This window comes from Notamacropus eugenii, chromosome 5 (genome assembly GCF_028372415.1).
Source record: "Notamacropus eugenii isolate mMacEug1 chromosome 5, mMacEug1.pri_v2, whole genome shotgun sequence".
Lineage (NCBI taxonomy): Eukaryota > Metazoa > Chordata > Mammalia > Diprotodontia > Macropodidae > Notamacropus > Notamacropus eugenii.
In genome coordinates this window covers 37,367,590-37,391,431 of record NC_092876.1, presented here as the reverse complement: position 1 = coordinate 37,391,431, position 23,842 = coordinate 37,367,590, and the positions used below count along the sequence as shown (strand labels likewise).

The 23,842-nt window shown below is 43.9% G+C and overlaps 1 protein-coding gene across 1 annotated transcript in view; it reads left to right on the top strand.

Moving 5' to 3' along the window:
* Positions 1-23,842, top strand: part of PANK4 (pantothenate kinase 4 (inactive)) — a 43,544-nt gene that overhangs the window by 17,615 nt on the left and 2,087 nt on the right. The window contains exons 4-16 of the mRNA XM_072608590.1: positions 2,867-3,050; positions 3,712-3,804; positions 4,247-4,400; positions 5,154-5,335; positions 6,207-6,288; positions 7,605-7,705; positions 15,180-15,335; positions 17,177-17,289; positions 18,564-18,651; positions 20,227-20,378; positions 21,694-21,749; positions 22,135-22,184; positions 23,527-23,631. Coding sequence (XP_072464691.1) covers positions 2,867-3,050; positions 3,712-3,804; positions 4,247-4,400; positions 5,154-5,335; positions 6,207-6,288; positions 7,605-7,705; positions 15,180-15,335; positions 17,177-17,289; positions 18,564-18,651; positions 20,227-20,378; positions 21,694-21,749; positions 22,135-22,184; positions 23,527-23,631 — 1,516 coding nt within the window. The remainder of the gene's footprint in view (positions 1-2,866; positions 3,051-3,711; positions 3,805-4,246; positions 4,401-5,153; positions 5,336-6,206; positions 6,289-7,604; positions 7,706-15,179; positions 15,336-17,176; positions 17,290-18,563; positions 18,652-20,226; positions 20,379-21,693; positions 21,750-22,134; positions 22,185-23,526; positions 23,632-23,842) is intronic.

Here is a 23,842-nt window from a genome sequence, read left to right as displayed (position 1 = left end):
CTGCTCCATTCTAATTTTTAAAGAACTGTTTTCTTCAGTAAGCTTTTGAACCTCCTTTTCCATTTGGCTAATTCTGCTTTTTAAAGCATTCTTCTCCTCATTGGCTTTTTGGACCTCTTTTGCCATTTGGGTTAGCCTGTTTTTATTTTCTTCAGCATTTTTTGGGGTCTCCTTTAGCAGGCTATTGATTCACTTTTCATGATTTTCTTGCATCCCTCTCATTTCTCTTCCCAATTTTTCCTCCACCTCTCTTACTTGATTTTAAAAATCCTTTTTGAGCTGTTCTATGACCTGAGACCACTGCATATTTATTTTGGAGGTTTGGGATGCAGCAGCTTTGACTTTTATGTCCTCCTGTGATGGTGTGCATTGTTCTTCCTCATCTAGGAGGATGGAAGAAAATACCTTTTCACCAAGAAAGTCACCTTCTATAGTCTTATTTTTTTCCCCTTTTTTGGGCATTTTCCCAATCAGTTACTTGACTTTTGAGTCCTTTGTCAAGTGAAGGGTATACTCTAGGGACCTGCAAGTTCTCAGTTCCTCCAAAGTGGCACAATCAAGGGAGAGGACTTTACTCCTCTCCTGGCTCTGGTCTGGGAGCAACCACAAGCTTTTCTGCCCACGATCTGCAAGTAGAATTCCCTCTCCAGAGCCTCCACCAGTTCCACCAGACCAGCGTTCCTTCTCACCCCAGGGCTGCCACTCAGGACTGAGACCTAGATCAACTGCTCGATTCCCCCAGAGTCTTTAGGCTGAGGGCTCCAAAAATGGATGCTCCCATTCCTGGGGCCCGAGCTAGGGGAGGACCCCCCTCCCTTCTCATCTAGGTGAAAGAGCTTTCTCACTGACCTTCGAAGCTGTCTTTGGCATTTGTGGGTTGAGAGATCTGGCAATCTCAGTTGCTGCCCGGAATTCTGTGCTCGGAAGCCTGCTTTGGTCCTTTCCCTACTGCGCCGGGCAGCCAAGGCTGAGCTGAATTCCGCTCTGAACCTGGTGCAATAGACCTTTCCTGTTGGCCTTCCAGGCTCCCTTGGGCTGGAAATCTCTTTTACTCTGTCATTTTGTGGCTTCTGCTGCTCTTGAATTTGTTTAGAGTCATATTTTACAGGTATTTTATGGGCTATGGGGGGAGAGCTAGAGCAAGTCGTCTTTCTACTCCACCATCTTGGCTCTGCCTCCCTCAAGGAATTATTTTCTTTCTTAAGTTTTTGATTCTCTATTCCAAGTTGGTTGACTTTCTTTTCATGATTTTCTTGGATTGCTCTTATTTTTTTCTAATTATTCCTCAGTCTCTCTTATTTGATTTTTAAAGTCCTTTTTGAATTCTTCTCAGAATTCTCTTTGAGCTCAGCACCATTTGATGTTTCTCATTGAAAAGGGAGTGCCTTTTTTTGTTCTGTCATTTTCCTCTGAATGTGAATCCAGATCTTCTCTATCCCCATAATTACTGTCTGTGGTTGGGTTCTTTCTCCTTTGCTTAATCATTTTTATTTATTTATTTTTGTTTTATTTTGTTTTTACCAGCTATTAGTGCAATCACATTGTAGTCTTGAGGAATGAGGAATGATGTCCCAAGGCTCAGGACCTTCTTATTGTTATTTTCTGAGGTCTGTCTAGGGGTTCAACCTTGGGCGGCTCTCCACTCCTATGCCAGGTCTAGGGCCCCCAGTCACAGTGTCCCACATATTATCTTACTCCCTGCCATTACTTCAGTGCCAGCTGTCCTCTCTGCCCCTGAACTGAAACCAAGCATTCTACTCTCTGGCATTTGCCCACAGTGAACAGGGTCCTTGCCTCTCACTGCTGCACTTACCAGATGGGTGCCAGCTCCTTCTCTCTGCAGCCACACCCTGGGATGTATCTGGCTGTGTTTGGTTTCCCTCAACAGTGAAAAGTCTTTCAATCTTCTCCTATTCAGCCATCAGACACCCCCACCCCATAGTCTGCAAAATGAAAGTTGCTAAGGCTGAGACTGCCTCTTACCTCAACTGCCCCTAGGGCTTGTTGTTTGTTGATTCTGCAGTCTGGTTGGGTGTGTTTGGGCTTCACTAAGGCCAAACCTCAGCCCCTGGAGGTCAGGTCTTTCTTGGAGTCTTCTCAGAATGTCTTAGGAGGAGGACTGCTTTACCCCACATTTACTTCTGCTGCTCTGACGTGATGGTCTGTTTTTTGTGGAGGGAATTTGGGGAACTGAAAGTTTTCTGATCTACTCTTCCATATTCCCAGAATCTTCTCCCAGATTTGAAAGAGCAGTTCTATTTGCAAACAAAACCTAGAAAAGATGAGAAATGTATTCTACTGTGTATGGACCTGAGTTTCCCTAAAAATGTCAACCCTTGAGGTTCGGATCATTTATATTACTGGTGCCTGAGTCAGTTATTCTATTGGAAAGTCTCCTGCATTGACAATGAGGCATCATGGAGAAGCAGAGACACAAGTTTAAGCCACATAACCATATTCTCAGAAACCTCTGTCTTGGTATCACTTGAGTAGATCCCTCTTCAGAAATTTACTCCCCTGGGTCAGCATTTAGCAGGATTTAGAGTGGCTCCTTTTTATATATCTGTCTGTTGATTTACTATCTGTCTATTTATATTTCTCTTTTACTATTTATATGTATTTACTATCCACTCATCCATCTTTCTCTTTCTATGTCATCTATTTATCTCTCCATGCATTATATATTGATCTATTTATCTGTGTACCCATCCATTCACCTGTCTCTGTCTTCTATCCATCTCTTATGTATCTCTGCCCTACACACATACACACACACACACACACACACACACACACACATACACACACACACACACACACAAGTTAAGGACTAACCTCTTGAAATAGTGCTTGATTTCCTTTTCAGAGTTGATAAGGAAGATGTGATGACTTGCCTGATAAAAGGGTGTAATTTTGTGCTAAAGAATATCCCCCATGAGGCGTTCATGTATCAGAAAGATGCTGATCCTGAATTCCGATTTCAGACCAACCACCCTAACATTTTCCCATACCTCCTTGTCAACATTGGCTCCGGAGTTTCCATCGTGAAGGTGAGTGAAGGGCACAAAAGGCAGGCCACTGGTTCAGTAGGGAGGGGGCTAACTCAGTCATCTTCTGCATCTGGGTCTTGACATGGGGCTCAGAGGAGAGGCTGTTGACTATTGTGCAGGGCCTTCCTTTAGGGGCACTGTTTTTGACACCACTGCATCAGCCATGAGACCTTGAGCAGGACTGCCCTTCTGCTTCATCAGCTACAAAGTGGGAGGAGTAACCTTTGCTCTCCAGGGTTGTTGTGGTGCTCACATGAACTGCTATGTGTAAAGGGCTGTTCCAATTGAAATACAAAGGGAAGCCAGGCCTTCTTTTCTCCATGACACCATGGCCTTCTCTCTGCCAACATGACAGTCTTTGAGTCTTCAAGCTGAGCCTCTGCTTAGCTCCGAGACCTAGATTTGTTGTCTCTGGACAGCAGAGGTGGGAGTGGTGGGGCATCCAGTGGGCATTACTTCCTTAGCTGTCTGCCTTTTCCCTCCTAATGCAGAGCAGTTAATAGAGAAGCAGCCCCTCTGGGCCACTGCCCTCCAGCTCCCAGCCCATGGCCCGTTCAGAGCCCCATGTTTGCTGTCTACTTATTGATATGTCACTTACTGATCTGCTGAGCCATGTGTTGAACAGCAGTGTTAACCAGCCTGCCCTGATTCTGACTGCTAGGTGGAGACAGAGGACAAATTTGAGTGGATTGGCGGGAGCTCTATTGGAGGCGGCACCTTCTGGGGGCTCGGCGCCCTGCTTACCAAGACAAAGGTATCATAAGCCTTGTGGAGGGTTGTGGTTTGTCCTTCTTTGTTCCTTGAAGGAAAGGGACATTATAAATAAGAGCTCTGCAACTTGTGGTTTGAGAGCTTTTCCCCCCATCCTAAAGTCCCTTCTCAGGAGCTTATGCTTATGGTCCTTGTCATTTACCAGTGCCATTTGGGGGAGGGTATTATTGCATGCTGTCTTGATGTTTAAAGGTGGTTGGTTCAAACAGCAGGTTTGTCAATATTAGTAGTAAACTGAGCTGGGCCACCCTTGTTGGTGTTGGCATCCAGGGACATGAGACAGGGAGGTGGGAGGGTAGGCTGAGCTCGTGGGGCCTTCACAGGCCCCGGCCATCGCACTGTGGACTTGCAGTCCCTTTCATCATACTATCTTTGTCCCCCCAAATCTAGGTAATTTCTTGATTTCTTCTGTTCTTTCCTTCCAGAAATTTGATGAGCTGCTACATCTTGCCTCGAAGGGCCAGCACACGAATGTGGATATGTTGGTGCGAGATATTTATGGTGGGGCCTACCAGACCCTGGGGCTCAGTGGCAATCTCATAGCCAGTAGCTTTGGAAAGTCTGCCACTGCAGATAAAGGTACCCTCATTGGATATTCTCTGCCAGAAATGGAGAGGCAGAGTCTGCACTGATTCTAGCTAACTGAATGATGATTCACAAGATTGTTAACAGGGAATTATGTACAGATGTCTAGGGCAATTTCCTTCCCATCTGCTGCTTACAGAATGCTCTGATTTATAAAAAGAAAAAAAAAATTGCTTGCAGCATTTCTCCTTTAGTTACTAGGCGGAAATGGAAACCTGTTAGAGTGAACCCACATAACCTTTTCCTTCCTTAAATTGAAGACTATTTTCACTGAAAGTTTAACCTTACTTGGGTGTGAGGCATTTGTGATCAGAATTTTAGTTTCCCTGATAGCAGATTAATGTCTGCTTATGCTCTGTTGGGGAAGAGGCACAGTGAGAAGCATGTAGGAACGTTGGAGGGCTGACCTAGGAGGCAGAGAGAGCTGGCCTTGAATCCCACCTCTTGATAGGTACTAGCTAGGTGACCTGGACAAGTCATTGAAGCTCTCTGAGCCTCAGTTTCCCTATCTGTAAAAGGGGGATTCCAGTAGCACCTACATCACAGTGTTGTTAGGAGGATAGGATAGCTATAAAATGCTTTGCAAACCCTTCAAGGTTAGCACTGACCACTACTGCTACAGCCTGTCCTAGAGCTGGACTGTACTTGCCTCCATCTGAAGACAGTGTCTATTGTCCCCAAAGAGCAGAGAACACACACACGTATCCTTTGTTGACTTGGCACCAAGACGTTTTTACTCTCTCCTAGAGTTCTCCAAAGAAGATATGTCCAAGAGCTTACTGCACATGATCAGCAATGACATTGGGCAGCTGGCTTGTCTGTACGCCAAACTGCACAACCTGGACAGAGTTTACTTTGGGGGCTTCTTCATTCGGGGCCATCCAGTCACCATGCGCACAATCACTTACAGTATTAACTTCTTCTCTAAGGTAATGAAGACTGAAGCTCTTTTGTAATCTGGTGCCACGCTGGATTGAGGGATTCATTCTTGACCCTATCCTTATTCCCTTCCCTTAACCCAGAATCACTTCTCAGAGAGTTGAGTGTTTCTAAATATATGGAAGCAGCAGAGTAAGAGTGGAGGATGCCTTTTTGGATTAGCTACAAGTTAGGGCCATTGAATTCTTCACCCCATGCCCTGCGCCCTCAGTGACTGAGTAGAGTTGGTTTGGAGAAGCTTCAGGGAGCCTGTGAAGCTGGGGAGTTACCCAGCACATTCCTTCTTTCCGATTTGTTGCACCTTGCAAGAGTCCTCCAGGAGAAGGGCAATGAGGACATTTCCTCATGTACTTGTAACCCACACTTTGGAGAAGCCACCAGTGCAGAGGACTAGGAAGCTTGGGCAGTGACCCTTTGGTCCTTACTGGTGGTGGCTTTAACGTTGGTGTGCCCTATCTGGGAAGTGGCATGAGTATTCATTGCCTTCAGTTGCTACCCTCCTGTGACCATGTGTCTTTTAATGCCCCCATGTTTGGGTTAGCTTCAAGTCTAGCTGTGTATATCAAGAGCTCCCAAATTAGATATGTAGGGTGATTGATGATTTTGTTTTACAAATGGATCCTTTGCCTGGCAGAAAGATGTACCTTGGAATTTCTGTAACTAGCAAACTTCCCTATTGCAGTTCAAATGCTCTTCAGCTGACAAAAGTCTATCATGCACAACTTTTCAGGAATGCATTGACTGTGTGAGGCGAGGTACCTACGTGTATTGTAATTGCCTTAAACCACCTAGTGAGCACAAAGTGCCCATGCTGGCTGGCCATCAGGGACCATCCCAATGCAATATTTCATCTTGTGGCAGGGAGAGGTTCAGGCATTGTTCCTGAGGCACGAAGGCTACCTGGGCGCCATCGGGGCATTCCTAAAAGGAGCAGAACAAGACAGTGAGTAGAGGGTTACTCTTTTTCCTAATGCAGTGTCTGTAAATGTTGGTGGATACAGTGGGATGGCATGTGTTGATGAAGCCCTAGGGAGCAGGATAGGGTGGAGTGGGTTCTGGGTGGTGTGGGTCAAGGACAGGAGGTGCCACCAGCAAGGAATGATCAGACTGTCAACAGTTGTGGATTTGGGGGTTTTGAAAAACTAAAGCCTTGTCCTTTTCCATTTCCATTCTTTGAATTAAGTGCAATTTTTAGGACTTGGCCATCCTGTTTTTGCCTATACCAGTGACCTTTTCCTCTAAAGAAGGAGGAAAACAAGACCTTTGATTGTGATCATTCCCAAGAGGCCTGGATGAGAGTTTGGCTGAACCATTCCTATGTTTGGCTTCCATGTGTGTGATTGCCAAGGGCTTCATATAGTTGTCTCTCTGTCTGTCTCTCTCTTTCTCTCTCTCTCTTTCTCTGTCATTCTGTCCCTTCCCTGGCAAAAGAAACCATTAGTAGAGGTAAAAAAGAATGACAGACATCTCAGATTCTGCTGCCTTTTTCCCTTTTTCCCATCATCAGTTTTGGGCCCTTAATTACCTTTCATCCTGATTCTATATATATATATATATTTTTAAAGTCATAAACTGCTTCTTAAATGCAAAATATATTTTAAGTGATCCCAACCATGTGCCCTGCCTTACAAAAAATTACAAAACTTAGTTCCACTATTGGGTATCTTATGTTCCCAGAAATTGAAAGAGTCATTGTTCTCAGAGGTTAAAGATAAGTCTGGTGACCCACCTCTGTAATGGCTTCCCTGTAAGTTTCCTGATTTAAATGCAGCAGGAAGTTTTCTCTGGTAATGTTTATTTTTCTAACATGAAGAACACATTTTCTTACATTTAGCCTAGCCCTAAAGAAATCTGGCTAATTTGACATCCCCTAAATGGGGTACACAAGGTAACTAGGTGGTGAAGTAAATAGAATGCTGAGTCTAGAGTCAAGAAAACTCATCTTCCTAAGTTCAAATCTGACCTCAAACACTTGCTATCTGAGCAAGTTGCTTAACCCCATTTGCCTCAATTTCTTCATCTTCATCCATAGAAGGAGTTGGACATGAGTGAAAAACGACTGAACAACAAAAACAGGACACATTCCCTTCTTTTCTGAGCAAGCAGAATTTGGCTCCTTAGATGTTTGTGGATACTTTCACAGATCTGAGTTTCAGAGACTTGAGGCAGTCTTTGTGCTGGTCCTGTGTTTCCTGGATTTGTAGCATGTTCTAGAAGCCCTTGTGTTATAGGACTTATCACCTTCTTTTGTTCTTCTAGATCCTAATCAGTACAGCTGGGGAGAGAATTACGCTGGAAGTTCTGGTCTGATGAGCACGTCCCCAGAACTGTATCCCATGCAGAGAGCTCGGAGTGGCACTGTGAGTCCCTTGGGGGATGCCCTAGTGGGAGGCAGCGTCAGTGTTCCTGACAGGGCTCTGAGGTGGGAAATCTGGGTTCTAGCTTCATGCTCAGTAACTATGTGACCTTCAGTGTGTTATGTCCTTTCTGGGCTTCAGCTCCTCATCTGTAAAATGGGAGAAGGGGGTTGATGATCCTAGCTATGCAGTCTCTGTTGACATTAATGTTAAGCCAGCATAGGATTTTTAGGCTTCTTCTCTCTTCAGGCTTTTACTGTGATCGGTCCTCCATTTGGAAGTGGAATGTATTACATATTTTGAAATTATCTCAACCTCCCTATTTTTAAGTCACTTTTCCTCATCTGTCTCAAAAATTAGCTGTAGCATGACAGTCCTTGGAGTGAGTCAAGCTTACTTAGAAATAAGTTATGTCCCTGTCATCCTTGGCCTTGGGGTGGGTTTTGGGATACAGGGTCTATGCCCTCTAGAGGGTATCAGTCTAAGACAGTCATCTTAGGGGGAATAAATACACCCAGAACAGTTGGGGAGCAGTTTTAAAATATCCACCATCCCTATTTTGGATCACTGTATTTGCATCCTCAGTAGATTAAATACTATATTAGGATGGGGGAAGAGGGTGACCATATATTTGGAATGGGGACCAAGGGTAGCCCTGGCAGGAGCTCTTGGGCTGGCTCTCCCTTGAAATCTTCACCATTTTCTCAAGTGACCTTTAGTCAGACCCTGACCTTCTGTCATTATAGCTCTTCCCTTAATAGCACACCTCTGTGCAGAATGCTTTGAGCATTTCTCTGCCCTCTACTGTACTCTTAGAAGTCCCAGAGTCTCAGGTTTAATAAAGCCTCTCTAGCATCAGTTGATTTGTCTATATAGACTGTACGGAGGAAACATCAGCCTGGCCATCTAAACTTATTAAGAAAATGTTTTTTAAATTAATTTTTTTTTTCAGTTTGAAATTTTCTTCCTTCCCCACTCATTGAGAAGGTTAGAAAAACAAAACCCATTACAAATATGTGGCCATGCAAAACATTTCTGCATTAGCCATATCTAAAAAAATGTGAAAAGAAAGAAGAAAATGTTTCAATTTGTGCTCTGATTTCCATTAGTTTTCTATCTGGAGATGGATATCAGTCTCATCATGAGTCTTTTAGAATTGTGGTGGGTCATTGTGCCGATCACAGTTACTAAGTATTTTAAAATTGTTTATCTTTACAGCATTATTGTTAATGTGAAAATTATTCTCCTGTTTCTGTTCATTTAACTTTGTATCAGTTCATACAAGTCATCTCAGGTTTCTCTGAAGCCGTGCCCTTCCTAATTTCTTGTAACACAATAGTATTCCGTCACTATCATATGCCACAGCTTGTTCAGCTGTTTCTCAGTTGATGGACATTCCCTCAGTTTCCAGTTCTTTGCCATCACAAGAAGAGCTCCTACAAATATTTTTATACAATTGATCTCTTTGGGATATAGACCTAGTAAAATATTGAATAATAATGGTGATAATGGGTATTCTTGTTTCACCTGTGATCTTACTGGAAAGGTTTCTAGTTTATCTCTTACCAATGTGTTTGTTCTTGGTTTTATATAGCTAATACTCATCATTTTAAGAAAAACTCCATTCCTAATTTTTTAGTGTTTTTAATAGGAATATGTATTATATTTTGTCAAAAACTTTTTTTGCATCTATTGATGTAATTATGATTTTTATTATTGATATGGTAAAAAATAGAATTTTTCCAGTATTGAACCTGCCCTGAATTTCTGATATAAATTCATCCCGGTCATGGTATATGTTCTTTGTGATATATTGCTGTAATCTTATTAATATTTTATTTAAAATTTTTTTATCAATATTTATTAGGGAAATTGGTCTCTAGTTTTCTTACTCTGTTTTTACTTTCTCTGGTTTTAAGTATAAAGACTATAGAAAGAATTTGATTGAACTCCTTCTTTACTCATTTTCCCACATAGTTTGTGTAGTATTGGAATGAATTAAATATTAACTATTTGGTAGAATTCTCTCATAAGTCTATCTGGTACTGGAGTTTTTTTCTTAGGAAATTCATTTATGGCCTTTTCAATTTATTTTTCTAAGATAGGGTTATTAAAGTACTCTGTTTCCTGTATTGGTAATCTGGGCAATTTATATTTTTGTAAATATTCATCCTTTTTGATAAACTTGTCAGGGACAGCTAGATAACACAATGGATAAAGCACCAGTCCTGGAGTCAGGAAGACTTGAATTCAAATCCAACCTCAGACACTTGACACTTACTTGCTGTGTGACCCTTGGCAAGTTACTTAACCTTGATTGTCTGCCTCCCTCAAAAAAATTGTCAGTTTCGTTGGAATACAGTTGGGAAAAGTAGCTCCTAATAATTGATGCTTTTATGTCATCTTCATTCATTGTGAATTCACGTTTTTCATTTTTGGTACTGGTAATTTGATTTTCTTTCTTTAAAAAAATCAAATTAACTGATGTCTTATCTATTTTACTATTTTTTAAACAGCTTCTACTTTTATTAATTAGTTCAAATTTTTTTTTTTACTTTCAGAATTGTTAATCTTGCCTTTGATTTTCAGGATTTCCACTTTGGTGTTTAATTGGGGGTTTTTAATTTGTTTCCTTATTTTGTTAGTTATATGCCTAATTTTTTGAAGAGCTCTTTTTCTCTTTTATTGATATAAAGCATTTAGAGATATAAATTTTTCCCTACGCACTGCTTTGGCTACATCCCATAAGTTTTGGTATTTTGTCTTGCTGTTAATATCTTTAATGAAATTATTGATAATTTCTATGATTTCTATGGGTTTTTTTTACACACTCATTCTTTAGGATCATGTTATTTACAATTGATTTTTAATCTGTCTCTAAAACCCTTTATTGAGTGTAATTTTTATTGTATTCAGAATGAGATGCATTTAATGTCTGCTTTTCTGCATTTGTTTGTAAAATTTTTATATCCTAATATATGATCAGGTTTTTTTGAGGATGCCTTGCATAGCTGAGGAATAGGTATTATTCCCATTTAACATTCTCCAGAGGTCTATCTTATCTAACATTTCTAAAATTCTATTTAGCTCCTTAACTTCTTTCTTGCTTATTTTATTGTAAAATTAATTTAGGTATGAAAATTGTAGCACCCCACTATTTTAGTTTTGCTGTCTTACTGCAACTCATTTCACTTTCCTTTAAGAAATTAGATACTATGCCATTTGGTACATATGTACCAAATTGATATTAATTTATTGTCTATAGTATCTTTTAATAAAATGTAGTTTACTTGTTTATTTCTTTTAATTAGGTTTAATTTTGCTCTGCTTTCCCCACGATCATGATTTCTACCTCTGCCTTTTTAACTTCAGTTGAAGCAGAATTGATTCTTCTCCTGCATCTTATTTTAACTCTGTATCTTTATGTTTCAAGTGTGTTTCCTGTCAGCAATGCACAGATTCTTGTTTCTAATCCATTCTGGTATTCTCTTCTATTTTATAGGTGAGTTCATCTCATTTACATTCATAGTTATGGTTGCTAACTGTATATTTCCCTCCATCCTTTTTCTCTTATACTGATCCTTGTCTTTTTTACCTTGTTACCTCTTTATTTCTGACCACTTCTTCCGTTAATCTGCTTTCTCTTTTATTCTCCTCCTCCACCCCCTTCCCCACCTCTTTCCCTCCCACTTCCCTGTTTGGTAAAATAAATTTTTGTACCAAACTGTATTCTTTCCTCTTTGAACCAATTCAAATGAGAGTGAGGTTCAAATGTTTCTCACCTCTTCCCCCACAACCCCCTCCGTTGTAAACTCTTCCTTTCACTTTCCATTTACGTGAGATAATTTTTCCCATTCTTTCCCTCCTTTTCTCCCCTCTTCCATCCCCTTCTGTTCGTCTTTTGAGAACATCCAGTCTTATTAGAATCACACCCAGGCCTTCTAATTCGACTTCCTCTGAAACCCCTGGTGATAAGTTCTAAGGGGTTACTTGTATTATCTTTCCAAATGAGAATGTAAACAGTTTAACTTTCTTTTAGTCCCTTGTAATTTTTCACCCATATTGACCTTTTTATGCCTTTCTTGAATCTTGCATTTGAATGTCAAATTTTCTATTCACTCTGATCTTTTCATAAGGAATGCTTGATAGTCCTCATTTTCACTAAATATCCATTTTTTCCCCCTGTAGGATTACACTCAGTATTGGCGGGTAGGTTAATCTTGGTTGTCATCCTAGATCTTAGTTTGGCTTCCAGAATATCCTTATTCCTTTATAGTGGTGGCTGCTGAATCTTGTGTGATCTTGACTGTGGGTCCACAGTACTTGAATTCTTTCTTTCTGGCTTCTTGTAGCATTTTCTTCTTGACCTGGAAGCTCTGAATTTTGACTTCACTTATTCCTGGGATTTTTAATTTTGAAGTTTCTTTCAGGAGGTAACTGGTAGATTCTTGCAATTTCTAGTTTGCTTTCTAGTTCTAAGATATTTAGGCAGTTGTCCTTTAGAATTTCTTGAAAGATGATGTCTAGGTCCTTTTTTTGTTTAGAGCTCTCAGGTAGTTCCTTGATTCTTAAATTATCTCTCCTTAGTCTATTTTCTAGGTAATTTTTCCTGTATTTGACATTTTCTTGTATTTTTTCAGTCTTGACTTTGTTGTATTGTTTCCTGACGTCTCATGGAATTGTTATCTTCCACTTGACCAATTCTAATTTTTAAGGAATTATTTTCTTCAGTGAGGTTTTGTGCTTGTTTTACAAAGTTGTTCATTCTGTTTTCACAATTTTCTTGTATTACTCTCATTTCTTTTCCAGATTTTTCCTCTCATTTGTTTTTTAAAGTCTTTCCCCTCCCCCATTTCTAAAAATGTGTTTCTTTAGCTCTCTGAGGAATTTTTGTTGGACTTATTCCAATTTGCACTTTTTTCTTTGAGGCTTTGCTTATAGATGTTTCTAAGTCATTATCTTCTAAGTGTGTCTTTTGAGCTTCTTGTCACCATAGTAGCTCTTCATGGTCAAGTTCTTATTTGTTTGTTGCCAGTCTCCTTCTTGACTTTAGACTTCGTGTTAACATTGGGCTCTGCTCACCTCTGGGAGGTAGGGGAGAATGTTTGGCCTGAGCATATGCCCTTTGATATTCTGCTGCTTCTTTTGAAGTTCAGTCTGGGGGGCCTGCAGCTTCTTGTTTTCTCCAGAGTGTTGTGATCCATAGAGAAGTCTTTTCACTGTCCTCCTGTTCTGGGCTCAGTATGTCCTTGATCCAGGTTTGAGCATAGTTGAGTTTCTGTATAATACAGTTAGGCTCAGTTACTCCATGTTAGCCTGCTGGGAGGTTCTCCAGGGTCCGTGACTGAATGGCTAGCTTTAGTGATTCTAGTTATCATCATTACACAGTGGGTTAGTGGCTAGATTCCAGGTCTCCCTTACTTTTAGTCCAGTGCCTTCTGCCCTGGAAGTATTTCTGTCTGTAGGGTTCATTTTTCTCCATTTCATCCCTCCTGTGTTTCTTGTCTTTCTCCCAGTATCTCTACTCTGTCCATTTTTGCTGAGGCCCTGGGTAGATGGATAGAGGCCCACAGGCTCACGTTCACAAGGAGGCCCAGCGCGCCAGCCATGCCCAGATATGGGCTGGACTCTGCTGGTCCCCGAAGGCATTTGACTGTTGGGCGTGCCTTAGCAGACCTGGGAGATGGTCACAGCAAGTGAAGAACAAGGGACAATGCTTTTTTTGAACTTCTCTCTGTGTCACCCAGCTAGAACTGGGTGTTAATCAATGACAAGATGGCTGATTTCACAGCTCTGTCATGGTGGAAATCACCAATTTCATGGGCTGTCACAAGTTTATTGAATAACCGTTTCCAAAATGATGCATTACTTTTGTAGCCAAGGAAACTCAGCACAAGTGACCCCCATGCATAGAAAAACAAAAAAGGATGGTCATAGCAATTAAGTTGTGAATTGAATATTACCATACCTGTGAAATAAAGGCCTTTCAACGTGCCAAAATGGGAATGTGGTTGAAGCCAAATCCCACCCAAATTAACCTAGAACTTGTTGAGATTGCATGTGATAGTGCTCCAGCTTTCTTTCTTTTTTTTTTTTAAATTTATTTTTAACACATTTTATAACAGATAAAGCAATTCAGACTTTTGGTCAGGTGATACTGCTTTTTAAAGCATTTACAATATAGACTACAAAAGAATTTTTTTTTAAACGTAAGCCAACTGAGACACAGATAATATTTATGTTGCCATCTTCACAAGCTCTTGACCTAATTGTCTCCACAGTATTACTAGGAATAAAAAGACCCTAACTTAATGTTGCTGGTCTAAAGTCCTATGCCTAATAGCTTAATTTTAGACAGCCTCGGATGTTCCTCTACCCACAGTCTATAATTGAATAGATCTGGTATTAGGCTTACAAACCTTTTGACTATAGGAAATTGCCACCAAGAGTAGGGACATTGCAGGGAAACAATATCTCCCCAACTTCATGTCTGTTCCAGGCAGGAGTAGATTGTCCACTTGCATTCAGTCAGGCTTAAAGTCTGCCAGGTGTCACTGGGGAAATTGAGTCCGGAGAATCCCACCTCAGCCCATGCTGAACAGCTGCTCTCCCATTCTTCCCTTGAGATCACCTATGCAGTTCATACCAGCATCTCATGGTGCTCCAGCTTTCTTGACAAAGAAGCAGTTCTTGAATGATTCTGAGGTGTCAGGTAGCATTCTCAGGGCTGACTGGATGAAAGACTTCATGTAAATCACTTAATTATTTCAGAGGTTCGTAATTGATTTTACCACCCTGTGAGAGCCAGACTGAAGGATTCCCTCCAGCCCAGGGTTCTGACTCTTTCACTATCATTGATCCCCTGCAGGCAGTAGGCAATCCGGGGAAACCTAGGGACCCCTACTCAGGACCAGAAAATGAGACACAGAATATTACCAAGGAAAACGAGGGAAATGTGGTGATCACACTAAGAAATGATCAGCTTCACTACCCCTTGTTCTGGATGTCAGCAGAAGAGTTTCTTGAGCTCATGGGCAGCTCATACCTTCTTGGGCCAGTCCTCCAAAAGGACTCATTTTGCTTTGGGGTTTGTGTTCAGATCCAGCTAAGCAGGCTTGTGCTGTGCTGGCAAAGTCATCCAGAGCCCTGGACTCACCTCTGTTCTCCAGTGAAACAGCTTCGTGGGAGGAATTAGTATGCTCTAAATGTCAAGTGGATGTCTTGCTTGGTGGCATCAATATGGAAAAAGTCTTTGGAGTAACATAACGCAAAATACATCGTCTTTTTTTTTAATTCTGAACCTAAGAAGTTAGAGTATAATTTCCTTGCTCTGGCACAAAGTAAGAATACAAAATTCAACTTTCTTTTTTTTCTCTGTGGAAGACTCATAATTTTAAAACTGTAAATGAGAGGTTTGGTCTTTTGACCAAAATACCTAAGTAATCTCTTTTGGGGCTCTTCTTCTCTTTTTCCCCAGTTTGATTTGCTGGAAATGGATCGATTAGAAAGGCCGTTGGTTGATCTACCCCTCCTCCTAGACCCGTCTTCCTATATTCCTGACACAGTTGACCTCACAGATGATGCCATGGCCCGGAAATACTGGCTTACCTGCTTTGAGGAAACGCTTGACGGGGTAAGTGCTCAGAAAATTGGAAATAATAAATAAATGCCTTTGAGCTCTGCTGCTTGTTAGAGAGCAGAATGAAGACTCTGGTGACGCTAAGAGAGTAGGTCCCTTGGGCCTCCGTGGAGTTTCTGTTGTTTTCCAAAGCATCATTTCTTTGCAATGGGTCTTCCTGTTGGTTTGAACTCTTGCTGTATGTAAGCTTCCTGGTCTGCTGAATGATACAGCCGAAAGTGGATGGCAGGGGTGTGGAGCCAGATGGTGGTGTTTCTTGGTAAACCTTCTACCTCTTGAATGAGGCTAATTGCAACCTGTTGGGTGAGAAAAGACTTCAAAAAGGAGGTGGATTCCATTGATTAGTGCATGTCAGTAAAGCCAAGGGGGAGGACCAAGCTCCAGGCAGCTTCCTGCTGGGCTAACTGTTCCCCTCCCCTTGGTTATGGTGCCTCCACTGCTAGCCAGCTTCTCCCAGCAGGGGGTCTTCAGTCAGAGGGGGGCGCTGGTGAAGGTGTGTGAACTTGGGGACTTGTATCAGCCAAGCAGTCACCAAATGTTGATTAAGCTACTTCTATGTGCCAGGCTGCTTGCTAGGGTCTGTGGATCCAGAGAAAAAGAGTGAAGCAGCCCCTTTCCCAAGGAGTTTCCATTCCAATAGTGGCAAGAGCTAATTCTCTGGGAATCCTCAGTTGTGCTCTCTGTATATCCAAGATGGTCCCAAGGGAAGGCTTGGGTTTGGCCTCCTGTCTGTTCTACAGGAAGTGGCTCCAGAATGAGCTTCTTCTGCTCCTCATTGACTACAGGTTTATAGAACCCATGTCAGAAGCAGATCACTTTAGATAAGGAAGGGCAGGCAGAAAGAATAAACATTTATATAGTCCCCACTATGTGCTGGGCATTGTGCTGAGCACTTTTCAGTGTTATCTCATTTGATCCTCACACTAACCCTTCCAGGTAGGTGTTGTCATTGTCCCCATTTTACAGTTGAGGAACCTGAAGTACACGGAAGCTGGTCAGTGTCTGAGGTTGGGTTTGAACTTGGGTCTTAAATAAGTCATTGCAAGAATGGCCAACAAAAAGCATTAATTCTCTCTCATGGTGATGAGATGATACCTTTGGCAAAAAGGAACCTAAAAAGAGTAGTACAGAGTCGCAGAGTCTGATTCCCTCATTTTACAGATGAGGTTACTGAGGCCCAGAGAGGAGAAGGAACTGAGGTCATTTGGCAGGATGGTGCCTGATCTAGGACTAAACCCGAGGTCTCCAGCTGGGGAGGCCTAGCTTGGCTTGCTTTCATTAACTCTGTGTAATACATAGTCCACAATTTGTGCATGGTAGTCCTTCTTGGGGTCCCAGCAGTCACCACTTGCTGATTCAGGACCATGGGTAGAGCCTACCTGGACCAGGTGATTCCCAACAAAAGTAGGACATCCCTAAGACCAGCCTTCCTTCCCTGTTCTACACCCATCTTTCTGCTTGGGGTCAGTGGCCTTTCTGATTTTCCAGCAGTTGTTCAAAATATTATTAGCCTTCTTTCTGTTTACCTCATTGGCATCATGGGTTCCTGACTCTACCTAGTTTTCTTGGCATCAGTTCATACACCTTCTCCTGTGCAATATCCCATTCATGTTGGTCCAACATGCATTTGAAAGGTCTCTGGTTCTGTGCTGTTGGTACTGGGGGTGTTTAGGGTCCATGAGCCTTTCTTTCTGTTTTCAGCACCCTTGGGGTACCTGCCTTGCAAAGGGATTTCTGACCAACACTGTCACTTGGAGTCCTCCTGGGAACAGCCACTTTGGGTCCCGTGGGACCAAGCATATTCTCATTTTGAAATGATTTTATGTCTCTCCTAGGTTGTGAATCGGGCTATAGCCAGCCAGCCAGATTCCATTGATGCAGCTGAACGTGCTGAAAAATTCCGACAGAAGTACTGGAATAAGCTTCAGACGCTAAGACATCAGCCATTGTAAGCCCTTGCATGGTTCCCCACACAACATTGCTTTCTCTGGTCCCAGGCAGGAGAAGAATAGGCTGTTCTTTCTGTTCTGCACCTGCCCTAGTTCCTGCCTTGTCATCCAGATGGCAGATCCTCCAGTGCCCTCCTGGCTCGCTGAGCCCTGGGGGCTGCTCAGCCCTGGGCCTCAGCAGATCTGCATGAAGTGGTGACCCCAGACCATTGTCTCTCAAGGCAGAAGTAGCCAATCACGACTGTCCTAGGATATAGAGTTCTCACTTGACAGATGGAATGACACTGATAAATCACTTTCCTGTAAAGTGCATCACACGATTATTAGACTGTCTTCCCCTTTCCATCCCTTTTTAATGGTGACTGAGCAAATGAAAGAAGAAGCATGAGCAACTCCCCCGTGAGAATACCCATCTCAGGAGACCTCCAAGGGTCCTTGGCTTTGTCCCTGACCACCTTGGAAGCAAGAAGCACCAGTAGGGTTGTTGCCATTTTGTTATTCAGTCCCTACCTTGAGATCACTGGGTGCAGTGCACAGACGGGTCACCAAGACCCAAACTCAGATGAGGCCCTAGGCACTGAACACTCAGGGAACACTGAGTGAGCCACTTACACCTTGCCTGCCTCAGTTTCCTCATCTGTAAAATGGGGGTAAAAGATACGCTATTGTGAGGGTCAAATGAGGTCAGCCATAGAGCTCTATATAAATGGCAACTACTGTGTGCCAGCCACTGCACAAAGTGCCCAGGACTATAAGGACAGAAAGAAATGCAGTCCTTGCCCTGAAGAGGCTCCCATGCCAACAGGAAAGACAACATAGAGAGGAGAGGGGGCGAAGGAAGAGTATTCTGTGTGGAAATTGGAGCCACATGGGAGGAAATGGACAGTGACCCTTTTGGTCTGTTTATAACATCCCTGCAGCATGCCTGGCTGGAGTGGGCCGCCTGAGATGCTCTTTAGTCATTCCAGGGGGACTCCTAGAGGCCCTGGGCCTGGAGTTCATGCAGCTGGGGTGAGGTCACCCCTGGTGTTCTCCCTAGCTGCACCTCCTCAGATCCCATGGCATCATTCTGGTTTATGCCTGAAACAAGTGTTTGTTTTTATCCAAATTAAATCATTTCAACTATTTCACCAAGGTCCCTGCTTACAGGCGGTAAGACACAAAGGTGGGTGAGTCAGAGGCTGTTCACATCCAAGGGGCTCCAAGCCAGGCTGCCACACCTAGCAGCATTAGCTCTGAGTGTTCATCCAATCTCTCTTGGTTTTTCTTTTAGTGCCTATGGAACCTTGACAGTGAGGAGCCTGTTAGAGACGAGGGAGCACTGTTTGAATGAATTCAACTTCCCAGACCCCTATTCAAAAGTAAGTCCTGCTTTCCTTACAGGGTGGACAGAAATGTAAGTCTGCAGACTTTTTCCTCAGTTTTCTCAAATTTGCCTGATTTGGATTATGAAGGGAGCTGGGTCATTTGCCAGATTGGGAAAGGGTGAGAGATGAGGGGGCCGTCTAGTCTGTCACCAGGTTTTGATCAGTGGCAAGAATGTATTAGTTCTCTGGTGACTGGCCTCAGTAACTAAGCAGCTGCTCATGAGAGTGTCCGTACCCTCCCCCCCCAAACTAAGTCGGCCCTCTCTGTTGGCAGTGTCTGCTGAAAGCCTGTGGATTGAAGGCGCCACGGTGATTTCCCCCATAGATCACGTAGAGGTATTGTGTGGGGTACTCTTACACCCAAGATGACCAGGTAGGGGGGAGGAATGAGGGCGGAGAGAGAGGAGAGGAGGAGAGAGAGAGAGAGAGAGAGAGAGAGAGAGAGAGAGAGAGAGAGAGCCAGCTAGATCTCAGTAGGGATTCTTAGGGTGAAATGAGGCCTCTGACTCTGCTGGGGAATATTGAGTTACCTAAGCCCCCCTTCTGATCCCCAGAACAAGCCAAGTGCACGAAGGCAGAGAGAAATGCTGCTTCTCTGGCAATGGATTGACCAGCAGTGCCTTTAAAGGCTGCTGTGACTGATATATGGACTCTGAGCTAACCCCAGGCCTTTGGGACTTCACCCTTCAGCTCTTGTCCAGGGAGCTGGGCACAATCCAGAAGTCTCCTCCTCATCCCCTAGTGTGTGGATGATTAGGCTGCTGGGAAAGGTGTTTGGCATTGGAATGCCGAAGTGTATGTTGCCTGTATTTTAAAAGTTACCTGTAGAGTGAGTAATCACAGCAGCTGCTCTTAGAACTCTTTCCACTAATTATTAATCAATGGGATAAGTGGAGTATATTTTGGGGGGGGGGTGTCATCCATAGTGAAATCAAGAATATTGTATTTACATGGCAGTTTCCCCAGCCTACAAGGCTCAGCTTTGATGTGAGAAACACGTCAGGTGGGACTCCCCCAACACCCCCAGTCAGGTTGAGAGAGAAGACCTGGCCCTAATGAACTTTCCTGGCCAAGAGCAGAGCAGTTGGGAGTGCAGTCGGCCTTGTCTCCCTCCCCTGCCCTTCAGTGCTGCCATGCCCACCCCCACCCCCAACTAGGGGGGAGTCCAGTGGCTATCTGAAGCCTGGGCTTCTGGGCTTAGCATTTTTCTGTTTCTCCTGCTCAGATCCCTCATTTTACAAACATGTGGTCTGGATGTTGGTATTTCTGCCCACCAGTGCCCTGTCAGTGGGCAGAGGAGGGAGGATGCCATGAGAGCAGGGTCCCCTTGCTTAGAACGGGTTCAACCCCGGTCACTGCTTGATGAGACCCCAGAGAACAGTCATTGTGTTTGTTTCCTTGCCTGTGCTGAGCTCTGTACTGATAACGGTGACTTGTTGGTCCAGTAGAGGCCATGAACCTAGAGGAGAATGCTTGAGTGCTTGGAAGTGGTCTTGGGGACTGAACGTCTGCTGCTGGGTAAGGATGATTTCTTCATCTGTATATTCAATGTCTCGTATCTTTCTACAGGTAAAGCAGAAAGAAAATGGCATAGCGTTAAAATGTTTTCAAAGAGTAATCAAATCTTTGGATTCATTAGGCTGGGAGGAGAGGCAGTTTGCTCTGGTGAAAGGACTTCTTGCGGGGAATGTCTTTGACTGGGGAGCAAAAGCAGTCTCAGAGTAGGTGTTCAATGTTTCACGGCACCGTTTCTAAGCACCTTCCCTCCCCTCCCTCATTTTGGTTTTTCTTGCCCATCTGGAGACCCAAGCCCCAGTTGAACTGAATGGTGTGAATGTGACCATCCCTTCCCACCCCTGTGCACCCTCTACTTCTTTGTCTGGAATGGTTGTTGAGGCCAAGGCCATGCTTTAAACAAGCCTGGCTCCATCCCTGCCCATGGGTGCATCAGGGCCAGTGAGGCCCACACAGAGAGCCCGTCAGCCTGGCCTGGAGTAGGCTAAGGGACTGCTCTCAGACTTTGTCCTGAACCATTTGACACTTGGAGTTCAGCAGACACCTGACTGTTATGAGTTGGAAACTCACTTTTCATCTCTGCCCACTGAGTTACAGGCTACAAGTCGAATGAAACCCACTGTGATGCCGGGGAGGGGCATGCTTTGAAATCTATTCCCCTGGTAAAGCCTTTGCCCTGAGTGATTTTCTGTTCTTTTTAAAAAAAGTGCTCTAAAAATGTTCCCCAGGATTATGTAAATGATCGTCCTAAGAAACTCATGTAAAGTACACTTATTTCTAGATTCTATCTAGTACATGTAATAACTTTATGTTTTGTTCCCTGATAGCTTTTTAATTGTTAAAGCAACTTAGATTTGTACTGAATTACAACTTTTCTCATCAGTGTGTGTGCAAAGCTAGAGAAAAGCATCCGATTTAAGCTAATGACATTTCCTGTTGGTTTGAAATGATCCTGCCTTGCCATCCTCTTCTAAATATGCTTTGGGGAGTGATCTGAGCTTTATAACCTTTTTCTTTCTTCTTTTGAAACTATTATTGGGTTTAAAACAAACCTAAAATCCATCACTGTTGGTGTTTTCTTCCCTTTTAGAGCCCTCTCCTCCCTCTTTCCTTTGCCCTCTCATCCTGTCTCCATCAGTGGAGGAGGACATGAGGGCCAGCTGTGCCATTTGATTTTTCCATCTTCTCAGCATGACCTGCATGTCTTCTGCATGTCATGGACTGTGATTGAGGATTGTCTAGGTCTTAGAGACACATGCCATTTAATCGTCAGCTACTGCCCCCTGGAATATGGAGCCTCCTTTTGCTAGAGAAAGACTTCATTGTCTCCCATAGCCCTGCATCTGTCCAGAGCAGGACCCTCTAGCGCAGCCCCTGGAGGTGGGCTCTATCACTCGTTAGCTCCTCAGCCCTCCTGCCCAGAATCCGGGCCCTTAGAGGCTCTGCTGGTTCAGCTTTTAGGTTTTAGTCTCATTCTCAAGCTAACAAGCTTTTTATTCATAGCTTTTTTTCTTTGTCTAGTGTTCTGGAATCTGAGCCACAGTTTGGATTTGAAGAAGCCAAGAAGAAATTACAAGGTACGGATGCCCTAGACTGACAGGGGCTAGCAGCAGGGCAAGAAGCCTAGCATAGCCCACTGACAGCCACTGCTGCCTGGGATAACCTGCTGACCTATTGACTGATGGCTAGTGCTTTTTGGGATAGCCCACTGACTGACCAAGGTCAGTCTTGACTGACAGTCAGCACTGACTGACTAACTGACAGCTGAAACTTTCTGGAAAGCCTCTCCACGGCTTAATTTCCCTTCTTCCTCATTAAAATGTGCTAAGTCACAGATTCAAGCCCCACAGAGAAAAGTGGAGGAGATGCATAGCCCCGCCTCCCCCAGCCTGAGCTGTTGTTGCTTCGTGGATGGCTAGGAGGGTCTTGTTAACAGGGCTCTGTCTTCTGTCTTTCCTCTAGAGCGTCCTTGGCTAGTGGACTCCTATGGAGAGTGGCTTCAGCGGCTGAAGGTATGTGTGTGGCCATGACCGTCCAGACTGTGCCAGTGAGCGCTGGCCTGATGCTGTTGGGATGGACCCAAGATGGAGCCAGGCTTCTGTGCCCAGAGCATGCTGTTCTGCCCTGGGGATGAGCATCACCTAGTCTGCTGGGGTTCTCTGTCCCTGCTGTTCTTTTACCTCATTGATAGAGGATGAGGAAGGGAAGGGCCAGGCAGGCAGCATGTGACATCCTAGAAAGATGGCCTGGATTCCACCCTGGACATTGGGCACGAGATGTTCCCCTTTGGGCCTTGGCCTGTGAAGGGTCTCTGGAAGGTCTCTCCCATTCTTAGGTTCTGGGCTCTGTGTCATAGGGAGAGAATGGCCCCAGTCGGAACGGGGGGTGTCTGTTAGGTACGACTGACTGTACATGTTGGGGTGGGGGGGAAGTGTACATGAGAATGTGTGTGAGTGCACAGAATTACATGTATGTGCCTGTGAGGATGTGTATGCACATGTGTATGGACACACAGATTTTTTTAAAAATATTTTTTATTTTCCAATAAAAGTGTGAACTCTAGTGATCATTAATTCCTTCAAGGATCAGTTTGATCCCCACTTCAGCGGAGGCCTTTGCCAGTTCCCTCAGCTGTGGTTGCCCCCCTTTCAGATGACTTTCATCCACTTTGTACTTCTGTTCTGTGTGCCTAAAGATTCACGTGCTGTCTCCCCTGTCACAATGTTTATGTCCCTTTTTTGCATCCACAGGTCTTAGCTGGCACATAGTAGGGATTTAATGAATGCTTATTCCTTCTCCCCTTCTAGCCTCAGCCTTTGATGTGCAGAGGCCATGTTTGTCTGAGTCCGCAAGAGAGTTAGAAATAATGTGGGATGTTTGTAATGGCTGAGTTGGTATTAGAGACCATGCCATCAGAGAACATTTGGGAGGAGCTGGGACTATTTAACCCAGAGAGAAGCAGCCTCCAGACTGACTCTCTGTCTTCCAGTCCTGGGCTAGGGGGAGTGTCACATGGCAGGAGGAATGAACCTCGCTCTGCTTGGCCTCTGAGGGCAGGGGCAGGGAGGGAGAGAAAAGGGACAGGCAGGCAAGTTGTGGTGTGAGGTTAGGAGAGACCCTAATTATTGGAGTTGCCCCATCCAAAGTGGGGGGCTGCCTCAGAGGGGCAGAACCAGATCCCCCTCGCTAGAAGATTGCAGACACTGCTGAAGGGCCGCTTGAACCCGAGATTGGAAAGTCAGATCATCGGGCTGCCAAGTTCCTTCCACCTTGGGCATTCTCTGCTTCTGTGATGATTATTTCTGAATTTAGAAACTCCTCTTCCAAACTGAACATCCTGGTTTTGTCTTGCAGGGTCCCCCTCATAAATGTGCCTTAATTTTCGCAGATAACAGTGGAATAGACATCATTTTGGGAGTCTTCCCCTTTGTCAGGGAGCTACTCTTTAGAGGAACAGAGGTGAGTGTGTGCCACCCAGGATTGGGGATCCTTTTCTCTGGCCAAAGCAGGACATGTACCACTCACTGCCACAGTTCTAGCTGCTGAATTGTGAGGTGACCCAGGGGTTCTGGCAGGAGCGAGTGGCTGCCCAATTGGGAGGCGAGACCCTCTAGACCTTGTCATACTTTTGGCAGTGAGATTTCCTCATGCCCCCAAACTTAGGATGTAA